Source organism: Jatropha curcas, chromosome 2 (genome assembly GCF_041381405.1).
Source record: "Jatropha curcas cultivar XTBG-Jc1 chromosome 2, XTBG_Jcur_1.0, whole genome shotgun sequence".
NCBI lineage: Eukaryota > Viridiplantae > Streptophyta > Magnoliopsida > Malpighiales > Euphorbiaceae > Jatropha > Jatropha curcas.
The window spans coordinates 32,776,182-32,789,487 of NC_143152.1; the positions used below are offsets into that span (position 1 = coordinate 32,776,182).

The 13,306-nt window shown below is 33.6% G+C and overlaps 2 protein-coding genes across 2 annotated transcripts; both read right to left on the bottom strand.

The window, feature by feature from the left end:
• Positions 1-1,452: 1,452 nt before the first annotated feature.
• LOC105647451 (importin subunit alpha-2) lies at positions 1,453-6,647 on the bottom strand. Its single transcript, XM_012233550.4, has 11 exons — positions 6,303-6,647; positions 4,653-4,749; positions 4,461-4,552; positions 4,246-4,377; positions 3,876-4,061; positions 3,514-3,677; positions 3,323-3,401; positions 2,480-2,608; positions 2,251-2,378; positions 1,779-2,156; positions 1,453-1,656 (listed from the first exon to the last, which is right to left on the bottom strand). The coding sequence occupies exons 1-10, from the start codon at positions 6,504-6,506 to the stop codon at positions 1,781-1,783; spliced, it is 1,587 nt and encodes a 528-aa protein (XP_012088940.1). The 5' UTR covers positions 6,507-6,647; the 3' UTR covers positions 1,453-1,656; positions 1,779-1,780.
• Positions 6,648-11,199: 4,552 nt separating this feature from the next.
• Positions 11,200-12,797, bottom strand: LOC105647450 (Chaperone DnaJ-domain superfamily protein). Its single transcript, XM_012233549.4, has 5 exons — positions 12,467-12,797; positions 12,231-12,318; positions 12,050-12,120; positions 11,713-11,769; positions 11,200-11,602 (listed from the first exon to the last, which is right to left on the bottom strand). The coding sequence occupies exons 1-5, from the start codon at positions 12,575-12,577 to the stop codon at positions 11,447-11,449; spliced, it is 483 nt and encodes a 160-aa protein (XP_012088939.1). The 5' UTR covers positions 12,578-12,797; the 3' UTR covers positions 11,200-11,446.
• Between the last annotated feature and the right edge of the window lie 509 nt (positions 12,798-13,306).

A 13,306-nucleotide genomic window follows, 5' to 3' on the forward strand; every position in this document is an offset into this window, starting at 1 on the left:
AAACTTTGGAGATGGACGTTTGCCACGTGGCGACATGCACGAATGGCTACTTTTTCCGTTCAATTTAATGTTTATTACGTGTGGACAGGGCAAACGATGAAGCTGCAAGTAGTCCCACTTCTTTAGCTTTTTTCTAAAATATTTTTTACGGTAAAAATGGTATTTTTGGGTGGGGTCACTTTTAAGAGAAATTAATTAAGGGTTATAATTCAAAGAAAAAAAAAGTCTAAAAATCGAATGAACAAGATAGAACGAGAAACAGAAAACTTTTGATAAATTGAAATTTATGTCTGCATACAAATTAATGTTGCGACATAAGGCCCGAAAGAATAACGCCTAACAGGAATAGGAATACAAATTCGTATGGTCTAATGGAAGACGTGTCAGGGAAAAGGGCCCGAAGGAGATTCAGGTCTGGTATGGTTTGGAGCTCTTCATCCAAAGACCTTACTGGGTTATTATTAGGCTTTTTACTTCCCCATGCTCTAGACTAGAGCATTTAAATTATGTTTCATCAAAAGCTGAGCCTTGGATATGTGTCTCTCTCCCTCTCTCCAAGTAGAAGACAAGAGAGAGTCTTGCCCTGTCCTCGATAACATGAAATCATGGTCGAAAAATGGTTCTCCTGTCAGCCACCAAATAAAATATTGATGTTTGCCAATCATACAAAAATATAGATTTATTTTCTTTTAAAAAAAATTAAGTTTGCAATTAGAAAATTTATAAAACAATACATGTCCCTGGTACTACAATGCGTCATTGCATGAAAGGGTATTTGAGTTATTTTCGTTTAATGTAGCATTTAGGTAAGTCTAAACTTGAACTATAATGCGTCATGATTCGATATGTGAAGCCATTTGAGACCAGAAAAGCCGATTTTGGTGTTGCTGAGCTCTCTGTTTAGTCATTCCCGAGCATAGAAAAGCCTATCGCTTCTCTGGTGAGAAAAAATCGTTACACCACTCTATAGTTTTCACTCCAGACGTACAATCGTTAGGATGATCAAGTGGGCACCAGTAACTCCAGGTCAATTAAGCAGAACATGAGAGGAACTGAAAGACTTGCCAAAGAAATGCGATAAACCGTGGTGACAAGTTTTTCCACCAACATCGGAACTTGACAATTCAATGGACAAACCAGTGTGCTGTATATACCATTAAAAATAGATCAAGAAATCGAGATTCAATTACCATGTCAATTGTAGAAAAGAAAAATCACTGCAACCGACACTTACATGAAAATATATATATAATTTCAATATTCCTAGTAAGTACAAGCACTTCGCTAGAATGATTTTGGGAGTGCCAAAATCGACAAACTGTGGCAAGGAAATGCAGAGACGCTAAAAAAAACTAGGACAACAGATACATTCAAAAAGACTCTGTTTGTTCTATAAAAGCCCGACCTCCAAGACCAACCCTTATCCCCAGAAATATGCGCATCCGATGTTCATCAAGTGAACAACTTGAACAATATCCTTCTCTCTCGGAGATATAATTTAATTTTCCCATAGTGAAAACCTGAACCAGTCCAGCAACTTCCAATCACACCTTAGACTGGACCACTAGACCCAAACATAACACCAATCTGACCTGAAGTTGACTACTGCCCCACCACATTCCACAAAGACTTTGACACGGAAACAATGCTAACTGCCTGCACGTAATGAATCACAAGAATGTAAACCATGTAGATTAGATGCAAGATAAAAATTGTATGCACAAGGTTATTTTGCAGTACTACAAAAAAGAGTGAGAATCATACAAAATAATACTTACATTTAGCTGAAATTAAATCCACCAGAAGGAACAGCAGGCATCTCACTACCACCAAATTGAAATCCAGATTGGGAAGCATCTCCTGGTGGCATTGTCTCATCCTCCTCCTCCAACCAATACGTCTCCAGAATTTTCACAGCCTTCTCATAAATCTCAGTATTATCGTGAGACTGTAAATTCTCAATTTTCTCCAAACCATCAGAATCGTCAATCATTTGTGCATATAGGTTTACACCTCCACTATTGCCTAAATTCTTGTCAGCTTCTCCTACCTTCAAGATATTTTCAAGACCTTCTAAACAAACTGTCACAATCCTTGGATCAGGGCAGATGAGAAGGTCACATAAGGGCTTGATACATCCTTGACTAACCAGGTACCTGCATGCATGCTTATGAACAATTAGCATCTTATATTATAACGACTCACCTAGCATAATTTTTAGAAATAAAAAGAAAAAATCCATCATCATACTTGATTTGTTCATGAGTACCACCAGATGTAGCATTGGAGATTGCCCAAGCAGCCTCTTTCTTAATATCAAACTCAGCATTTTGAAGTAGATGGACTAATGGACCAATAATACCAGCCTCGATAACAGCCTACAAGATTTATAGGTAAGATATTGTGATGAATCATTTAAGAGTCAGAATCCAAAAAATGCCACAAAATCAACACAACCAACTAGGACATATATAGTTACCTGAATCTGCTCCTTGTTGCCAGCAGTTATATTAGATATAGTCCAACAAGCTTCCTTCTTGATACTCTTTTTATAGTTGTTCGTCAACAAATTAAGAAGGCAAGGCAGTGCTTGATGGTTGATTATACACTAAAAGGCAGCATACCACATTAGTATAAGGGAACTAACAAACTCCCACTTCAAACAGTATGTATCCACACCAAGCAAAATTCACAGCATATAGCACAATTAGTAGGGGGTGGGGGATTACATTGGACATATATTCTTTACATATATTCTTTCTTAATCAACAAACGTATTGGAAAGTAAGAAATTCAGAATTCAGACTCGGCCAGATTACTAAGCAGTTAATCTGCATAATTATTTTCATTTTCTATCTTGTTTAATATTTTCAACTCTTATTTACCAACCCAACTACAAATAATAAAGAGATAATTACATTCTCTCTCAATCAATTTATCTATCTCTAATAAGATGTCAACTACATTTGCTAATGAGGGTTATGCAATTGCATTATTATGCAACTTGAATCAAGACATTCAACAAATCATCTGAGTTTAAAATCCTTCTAATGAGGTGCATAAAAAAAGGCTTACAGATAAGGTCATAAATAACATGGAACATATCTATTTTCCAAATTTCCATTACAAGTAAAAATCATTATGATTTTTTTTTGGAAAGAGAAAATCATTATGATTAGAACAGTAAAAAGACATTGAACAGTACACAAGCATCACAATTAAATGAAAAATGAAATAACTTTTGATGAGTAACATAAATAGTGACTTGAGGAGATATCTGTATGAAAATGTGGTAAACAAGTGATTATAGAATGACTACTACCTGGGTCTGCATATCATCACCAGTCACAATATTTCCAACAGTGCGAAGCGCAGGAATGAGAACTGAAGGAGATGGGTGTCTGACAAATGAAACAATCACTGAATCAGACTACAGGCACCCGACATCAAAAAGAGTTCACAAACCTAAAAAAAATAGTCAAAAAGGTTAGAGTAGGAGAATCTGACACTTACAGTAACAGCTCGACTAGCCGAGGGCATACTCCAGCTTCAATAACAGCTTGAATTTTGTCATTGGTACCATCAGAAAGATATGAGAGTGCCCAACATGCATCAGTCAAGACTTCCTCATCATTAGAATGTATTAAACGTGCAAGAGCTGGAAGTGCAGGCTTAACCTGTATAATAAAATACAAAAAGTATAGAACTGTCAGTAATAGGCAAATAACAAAACATCGCACATGACAAAGGGGGAAAAAAGATGGGAATGCTAGACAAACATGCCCACTTCAAGACATTAAACATCATTGATAAAATGAAATTTCATAAGCACTGGTACTGATACCAGATAGCAATGCATCAGGAGCTGAACAAACCTGGTCAAAAGGAGGCTGTGGCTTGCCCCGGCAAAAGTTTGAGAGTGTCCACGTCGCATTTCTTAGCATAGAAAGTTTAGCATGCTCATTCAATTGTGCCAGTAATGGAAGCAAAGCTCCATTGCCAAGGACTAAATCACGGCATTTAGGAGAATCACCAGCAACATTTCCCAATGCCCACACAGCCTGCATTTTCAGATCAACACTTGAATTTGGTTAATTTATCATCCTCCAGATCAGCTCATAATTGCTAATTCAATAAGGGCTCAATTTATTAGCACCTTAATATATTACAAACAACAAGCCCCAAAAAACCAAAATAACAAAGGAGAAGCCATAACATTGTTCAGTTATCTTCTACAATTCCTACCTGCTCACGAACATCATCGCTTGGAGAGCCGAGAAGCTTTACAAATATGGGGACAGCTCCATGGTCAATTACCACCCTTGTATTCTCAGATGTCCCAGAAGCAATGTTTGTGAGAGCCCAAGCTGCTTCAAACTACATGAACTTTAGCCTATTAGATTCTAAACTTACATAAGGATTGGATAAAAAAAAAGGATAAATGAAGGCGTCTGGCAGACCTGAAGCTGAGGAAAGTCCTCCCTCATAAGAAACTCAACAAAGCGAGGCACAACACCAGCCTGAATGACTTCTTCAATTGGAGGGCTGCGCTCTAATAATGGACGAAAATAGACACCGCAAAGATGTCAAAATTAAATAAACAAATGAAATTCCACCAATCTTAATAAAAATTAAGCAGACTACTTTCTCACCAATTGAGAGCAATTTCCTGAATTGAGTGGTTGCCTCGAGCTGCAAACTACTATCATCAGACCAAACACCAGCAACCATTGACGGTAGATGCTCCAACTGCACGCAATCAAAATTTTCTATAATAAGCCAATATTTAAATGTCACAAAACAATTCAAAACCAACACAGTATAAATCCATCAAAAAGGATAGCAATCTGGTAGACATAACTCGTATGAGAATTTTATACCAAAGGAGGAAAAGACGAAAACGGTCCCTACTGATCTAAACAACACTATTACATCTCAAATAAATGCTGCATTGATAAAGAATGAAAGGGTATATCATAATAGTTTTGTTTAGCAATTTACAAATAGTTCAATGATACAAAATGCAGCAACTGTTCCCCCAATTTCCTTCATTTTTCATCTAAGATTCCAATAACCAGCATGATGAAACAACAATTTCACATAGAACTACCGTTGCCTGCATCCTAAATTGCTTGAAAGCTAAACACTGTACTTACAGTATACACCAACAATCTGTATAAACTATTAAACAAGGATAACCCATCTGAACAAAACAACAGAATCTCATTAACTAAATACAACAACTAAAAAGCAGTGGTACCAACCGTCCTCCAATTCTAGCATACTCAAGACCTAAAAACCTCAGGCATCTACTGAAACCAAGTCAATTCTCAGATACGAAGACTCCAATGAAATTGAGCCACAGAATTCACAATGACCAACCCTCTTTCCAAAAGATTCTCCAATTTTTCAAGAAGACGAAGTAGTCCCATTTAAAAAATTCAAACAGACAAATAAAAATCTCACTCTAAATCAAAATGTCAAGTGTCAATCTTATGGAATGGAGCCAAATATTATAGCCCCAATGATAGTGATAAGTTTCTTAGGCATTTTTAGGTTTCCAAAATTGAACTAAAAATGATTCACTTCAAATTACAAAATTCAATCATTAAATTCAATCACTAATTTTGGAAAAGCTGCCAGCTATGAAAGGCCAACAACCAACCAAGACACCAATTATTCACCGTATCAAAACCAACAGCAGGAAAAATCAGGAAGACTCAGATAGTGGAAATCATCAGGAAATAAAAAGCTGAAATATAGTTAGCAATGCAAATTGGGTATCATAAAATGCAAGATCAATTAAAATAAGCTATAAAATGGAATTAGCTTCCTGAAGATATCAACATGAACTGCAAACAGGCAACAACCAGAATAAAAACTAACTTGAAAAGAATTAAAGGAACTTTAAGGAGTAATTTTTAAAAAAAAATAAAACACGATTAAACATGACTTAGATAGTATGACATCAATTTTGAACTCCATCAATCCAAGCAAAACGAAAGATAAAAGAACTAACAAGTTGTCCGAATTATAAAAACCAATCCCCCAAAATATCAAAAGACCTCATGCAGACAATACGGCCCTGTAACAAACACATACTTCTAAACCAACATATCACCAGTTCAATCATCCCCTAAATACGAACAATTTCGAGTGAGATTATCCGAAATTTTGAAAAATTATCGGCAGGGTCATATTCGAGAAAACCTCACTAACGATCAAATTCAAACTCTAAAAGGGAAGCAAAGTAAAATACAACGAAGTCCGTACAATCGATAGGAGGGAATTGCAAAACTGACCTTCTTCTCAACAGCCGATGAGTGAATCGAAGCCGGCATCGGCTGCAGTCCCTCACGCCGCTTCTTCTGCAGGCTCTCCTCCCGACGATTCTTTCGGATCTCCACCATATTGTCCTCACGCCTCCGGCGCCCTTCTTCGGCATCCACCGCCACCTTATACCTGTTCCTGCGTACCTCAGTCCTAGCGCTTGGCCTCAACGACATCTTTACTTGCTTAGTTTAATTGTGCAAATTATTGATTGATCGAGGGATCTAAGAAACGATTAACGAAGAGACAGCAGTCGAATTAGGGGTTTTGAAGAGAAAATAGAGTGCTGAGGGTTTTGATTTCAGGAGAGAAGAGCGAGGAGAAACAGGGTTGTCTGTATATATAGGATACGTTGGAGGGTAGGGTTTCCGATGAAAGTAGGCTTGGATCGAGTATTGATTTTCGGATGTGCCATTGAGTTTGAATTTGAAGGTGAGGAAAAAAAGCGACTTTTACAAATGGTGGGACCTGCCCCGCCGGTAATAAGCCCAACGTCGTCGTTTGTGGCTTTTCCCTTCCTTCCAATTAATTAAGTAGGAAATATGCAACCCACGCACGCAGAGTATAGATGGAAGCGATGCGAGTAGTTTAGGGTACTTATTCCACTCCGATCCGTATAAATAAAATAAAGTAGTTATAAATAAATTTGAGATGAATACAGTGAAATTAATGTTCGTAATAGATACGAATAGGTTACGGGTAATAGGTCTTACCCGCTATTAGGTATCCACATATATTCTATCTATAATTAACAAAAATTATATTTTAAATAAATTTAGATTTAAATAGTTAAAATTCGTGGGTATTCGACCCGTATAAAGGTATTTTAAATGAATTTTGGATGGGTATGAATAGTAAAAATTTAAACGGATTTGGATACAAATGCTTAAATGGATATCTAAACGGGTTTTAAATAGATACAGATAGTAAAATTTTAAATGGATATAGATACGAGTAATTTAAATTTTGCTCCGTCGTCTTCCATCCCTAGCACAGAGGCATCGTTTGGTTCAAAATTTGTCAATAAGATACTCTTTCAAATAAATGAATTTGTTAGTAAGTAAATTACTCTTCAATTAGAAAATACAATAATTTCATAATATAAATTTAAATGTGTTTAAATAATAAGATAAATTAATAAATTCATTGCGGCTGATAAGAGGATTTCTAAACTTCTCTAAAAAAAATTATAGAAGTGGGATGATATAGTTTTCAAGAAGTAATAAATTTATATAAATATTCATAAAAAAAGCAATATTGTTAATTAATTGATTAATAAAAAATAAATTGAAAAATTTTATTACTTATTATCAGAAGAAATATAAAATAATTACTTATTTTTTAAAAGGAATTCAAACATTCCGAATATTAATGACATTATTAATTTCATTAATTTATATTTATTTTTAAAAATATAAAATAATTTCAATTTAGCAAAACAATGTTCTAGTGGTATGCTACCTCATCGCATATGTTTGAAACTTTATAGATTTAAATAGATAGATAAGGTGAAGAGAAATATATAAAAAAAGGTCATATTTTAAAAGAGGCGAATTATTTCGATATAGGGATAATTGGTAAAATACGATAAAATTTACTCTTATTTATTCTTAGGGTTCACTTTTGTTTTTTTAATATATATATATATATATATAAAGTTATATAAAGCTTCCTCATTTTGCATGGAGCAATCTTCCTTTGAATATTATTTTTTCTTTTATATTTCTCTGATATTAAATTTAGCCATCACGCAATAAAAGTTTGCAGTTTTTTTGGATTTTAATTTAATTTTTATATACTAATTAATTTTGTAGTTTTTTTTTTTCTGTAAACATGCAATCTTAAAATGATATTTATATTTGTCTAATAAATTGTAATTTTTTTGAACAATAAGCTATAATAATAAAATAATTCTTAATAAGTTAATTTTTTAAAATCATATTATATTTTTATCTTCCACTTTTATTTATTTTATTTATTATACTTCAACAATCAAATAAGTTGGATTTCATAATAATAAGCAAAGTTTAGGTTACATTGTTCTAATATTAAATTTCAAATTTTCTTCCCCATTTATGTTATGTGATTTGATAAATGTAAAATTTGATTTAGTTAAATTACATATAATTCAATATGAGAAGATACGAAATTGAATCTATTGTTACTACCATATTGTATATATACTTATTGTTAGATTATGTTTTGATGTACTATATATTTTTATTTTTTCGTTTATTATCAACGGTATTATTGATTGATTTTGAGGTTAATAATAATAGATTACAAGCAATCAAATTGAACAAATTCAGTTTGTTAAATTTAATCGGTCCAATCCGAAATATGCTTAGAGTCAAGTTCGAGTTATCTAATGGCTTCATTCTCTTCCCACATCATAATTAAGTGAGGCATATTAATGATATTGGAAATTATTATTATTATTTTTTTTTACTGGAAAGATGAATAAAGATATTAGAATATATTAACAATCAATATATAATTCAATTAGAAACATATCAAATGTTCTCACTTTAACCCCCCCATTAATTACTCACCCATCGAAGCTCACACCAAATGCGAGACAAACAGAAATTCTTTTCGCAAGGAAAGCAAACTGTCAGCAGTTAAATCTCTTTGAATGACATTATTCACCGTACCAACGGACGAAACAAACATTCTTTTTTTTAAAAAAAAAAAAAAGCAGACCAAACAAAAGACAAACTACAAAGTCACAATAGTGACGAACTGACGATAGTAAATTATTATTTCATATTTTCTAATTCCAAACCATGATTAAACATACAAAATTCCAATTTTCAACTTAATTTAATTAGTCCTTTCAAAAAAAAAAAAAAAAAAAACTTAATTTAATTAGTTTGTTTGGATAAATCAATTTCAATATAATTATTTTGCACATGAAACCTCAGAAATGATGCAGGTCAAGTGGCATTATATACTATTTACTTTCAATTATTATTTTGACATGCACAACAAGTTTCAATTTATTATCAGTCGAACATAGAAATTTACACTATATTTGGGAAAGGGAGAAATGAAAATAAAGGGAAGGAAAATAAGGGAGAAAAATAAGAATTAATTTTATTATTCATTTCCCTTCCTCACTTTTCACCCTATATTTGGGAAAGGGAGGAAAATAAATGAAAAGAAAGCCCATAAAATATATATTTTTTGTTTGGAAAGAAAATAATATTATTATAAATTTATATTTTTACCCTTTATATATCTATAAATTAGACATTATAACACATTTTATCCTTAAGTTGTAATTGATTAATTATTTAATTAATTATAATGAATAACCATTTATAAGTGAAACCATTGCAAGGTGTGCATGCATCATATTTTACATCTAAAAAAATGGAAGAAAATAACATAAAAACATAAAGTTAGACAAAATTAGTTAATGCTTAATCCATTTAATTACTAGTCTTCAAGCTTGAATACCGATAATTATAAATCATTCAATCACATCATTCATGAAATAACCCAAAAATTGATTTTCATATATTTTACATTTAAAATTTATCCCTAATTTCAACCTATGGGATTATATAATGAAATTTTATAAGAAAATATTTTATTATTGCCAAACCAGATCTGTAAATCAATTTGAAATCTTCAAATCGGATGAAAAATCTATAAATCAGATGAAAATCAAATTAGACAATTGAATTAGACCAAACTAATTTGAATCGGACAGAAATAACCTAAAAGCTCTTTCTTTCTTTTCTTTTCCTTCTTCTTTCTTCCTCTCTCACTCTCGGCGGCCCCAATCCCTTTCTCTCTTCAATTTCTCAGCCGCCACCTTAGCTGACCGGCATTGAACCAGTTGTCGCCGTCTCCTCCTCACCATCACACTACTAGTCCCTTTCTCTCTCCCATTCCTTTCTATTTCAGTGTCGTGAGTGAGAGGAGCTGCGATTTCGACCCACATTTCACTCCTCTCTCTCTCCTTCAGGTTTTTCAACGAGCTTCATGCAATCAATCGACTACGATCCTTCTCCTTCGACGACGCGGCTTGAAAGCAACTCTCTTTTTCTTTTTTCGGCGACGTAGCAAGGAAACGCTACGATTTCTCCATCACTAGTGTGGTTCTTGTCCACTTTTCGACAAGACTAGTTGAAGGCCAACCAGTTTGGCCCTTCCTTGCTACCGACAGTTCCGCCAACCACTTCGAGTTGTCTTTTTGGCGAACACTAGGTGCTGTTTCCGGCCAAGCCAACCAGGCAGTGTCGTAGTTTGGGTACTTCTTGGTAGAAGAGTTTACTTAGTTTGGGGGTATTGAAGTAATGTCTCCTTGAATAGTGAAATTTTCACTCCTCTGTCGCCAATTTTCCTTCCAATTTGGAATGATTACATCCAGGTGAAACCAAAAGGAAAATACCCATTAAAATCATTTTTTACATATTTTCTACCACCTACCCAAACAAGTGAAAGTAACTTTCCCCTCTTATTTTCTACCCAAATTTTCCTTCCTCCCCTTTTCCAAACAGTGTTACCCTTACATGCTTTTATAAAATTGTGATAATTTCAATTTCTAATTCCGCTAATTTAGACTGATTAAATATTTATTATGTAATAAAAAATATAAAAAATTATTATTCAAAAATTATATACTAACCACACAATGATTGGAACGAAGAAGAAAGATAATAAGAGAAAAAAAAAATTAGAGAAAAAAATGAGCAATGCATTAATTTGTTTCCTAGAAAAAAAAAGGAAAAAAAAAAAAAAAAGAAGAAAACAACGGATATTTTCCTTTGTTTAGAGAAAAATTAAGAGAAGAAAATTCCATGAAAAGTAAATTTACAATTTTATGTAGAACAATAAATTTAAGGTAAAATGAACAAATAAAAGGAAAAGGCAATTTTATTCCACCAACCAAATGCCTATCATCACGGCTTCCACATATTTTTTATAAAGTACTCAAATAAATGATAGCCTAAAACTGTAAAACACCAAACTGTCTTCTAAACTAAACTATCCAATAAGAACCCAATTCCCACCCTCACAAATCAAAAGGGCATCACAAATTAAAAACACATTGGTACAAAAGTCAAATACAATGGGCTCCATAGCTTTTATCCAGTACGATGCATCAGCAGCGAGAATTGTTGCGTTTTGTCGTATTACCTTTGGATACGTTGGCTCGTGCCCTCTTCTTATCCGTTGGATTTTCATTGAGGTCAAAGCCCGCGCCATCTCCACCGACCATCTCCACGAACATCCTTTGCAGATCTTCAAAGCTATCTCCCTAATAATACAGCCGAAGTGATTTAAATTACTAAGATACCCCCAAACCACTGAAATAGTAATATTTAATTAATTATAAAACATAAATAAATAATAACAAGTAATATATACCTCGTCTTTCACATTATTCATCATCGATAGCATTTCTTGCATGAAGTCACGGAAATCCTGTTTGTAAAATTTTACAACTTCCAGGGTTAGAATGGGTATTTAATCAAAAAGAAATTGAATAATTTAGCCCCAACTAATATTTAAAAAATAAAATAAAATGAAGTTAGTCTAAAATATAATTGCGGCAATCTTTTACGCCACAACTATTTCTTGGAAGAACCAAAACGATGCCGTTTTTTACCCTTCAAGGACTGATAAGAAACGACATCGCTTTTATTTTGCCTGAAAACCAGGATTAGCCTCGGCAAAACAAAAAAAGGAAGATATTTGTACGAACTTCATCTTCTTCCTCTAAAGGATCATAAAGCCCAGCATCGTACATTGACCTCTTACTTTGGTCAGATAGAACTGTAAAACCACACGTATAGTTAACGGCCGTTAGCTTGCACGCCAAAAAAAGGAAATAACGGTAAATTTTAACGTTAAGATATTTTTTAGATGGGATATGCTGAAGTTACCTGAGTACGCTTCTTGGATTTGCTGAAATCGCCGTTTCGCTTCTCCAGCAACACCCGGATTCCGAGTCCACTTGTCCGGATGCCATTTCTTTAATTACCAGATAACAAAAACAGCCAAACAAAACCACAATTTTCACCATAATTGTTGAAAATTAAAAAAAAAAAAAGAGAATGAGAGCATTACAGACAATTGCAGAGAGAGAGAGTGAGAGAGGACAGCGTTTTAGAGCAATTACCATGGCGAGTTTGCGATAAGCAGTGCGGATATCAGAGAAGGAGGCATCCCTGCGAATCCCGAGAACAGAGTAGTAGCAAGATCCGCCGTTGGATCCTCCTTCTCGATCCATCCCTAATCCAGCAGCAAACCACAATCTCCACAAACCCCTCAATCAAATAACACCGATCTCTATATGTTCAGAGACACACATAGCAATAGCGAAGCACCGAAAAAAGAATGGCTTCTTGGCTCTTGCTCTGTTTTTCTGTTAGTTTCGTACAGTAATTAAAGGGGTGGTGGCTGTTGCTTTGGGGTTAGAGACACAGGAGAAAGAGAAAAATATCTAGTGCAACTTTTTGGAGAAGGGAAACGTATTTATGTGGGAGGAAAGTTCGAGAGATTTCGGCCTGATGAGCCTTTTCGTCTTTCGGGAACGAAGATATTTTCTTTGCGATTTAATTAATAGACGCTGAAGTTACACCTAATTACCAGTTCTGCCATTACGCTCGCATGGCCTGTGTGTAGGTCTTCGCACGTTTCGTGCGTTAAAATCATTAGCAAAATTAACTATTTTAATAATATTTAACTATATAAATATTTTTTTATAAAATAATAAAAGATACAAGGCAAAAGGTTACACGTATAACATGATATATTAATTTTTAAAAATTAAAAGTTAATTTAAAATCTAAAAATTTATTCAAAATGTTATATTATTGAATATTATAAAAAATAGCATTTAATACTAAAAATTATTTAAAAGCTATTTTTTTAATGCAATTTTAAAATATTAATATAATATTGATTATACCACTAATATCGATTCAAATTGATTTAGAACCGTAATTTTAAAAGTTAA

Coding starts and splice junctions, on each gene's coding strand:
- LOC105647451 (XM_012233550.4), bottom strand. CDS start 6,506: ATGTCGTTGAGGCCAAGCGCTAGGACTGAGGTACGCAGGAACAGGTAT. Junction 3,678..3,875: donor CACAGCCTCCTTTTGACCAG/GTTTGTTCAGCT, acceptor TTTATTATACAG/GTTAAGCCTGCACTTCCAGC. Junction 2,157..2,250: donor GGTACTCATGAACAAATCAA/GTATGATGATGG, acceptor GCATGCATGCAG/GTACCTGGTTAGTCAAGGAT.
- LOC105647450 (XM_012233549.4), bottom strand. CDS start 12,577: ATGGATCGAGAAGGAGGATCCAACGGCGGATCTTGCTACTACTCTGTT. Junction 11,770..12,049: donor CTTTAGAGGAAGAAGATGAA/GTTCGTACAAAT, acceptor TTTTACAAACAG/GATTTCCGTGACTTCATGCA. Junction 11,603..11,712: donor TGAATAATGTGAAAGACGAG/GTATATATTACT, acceptor CTGTATTATTAG/GGAGATAGCTTTGAAGATCT.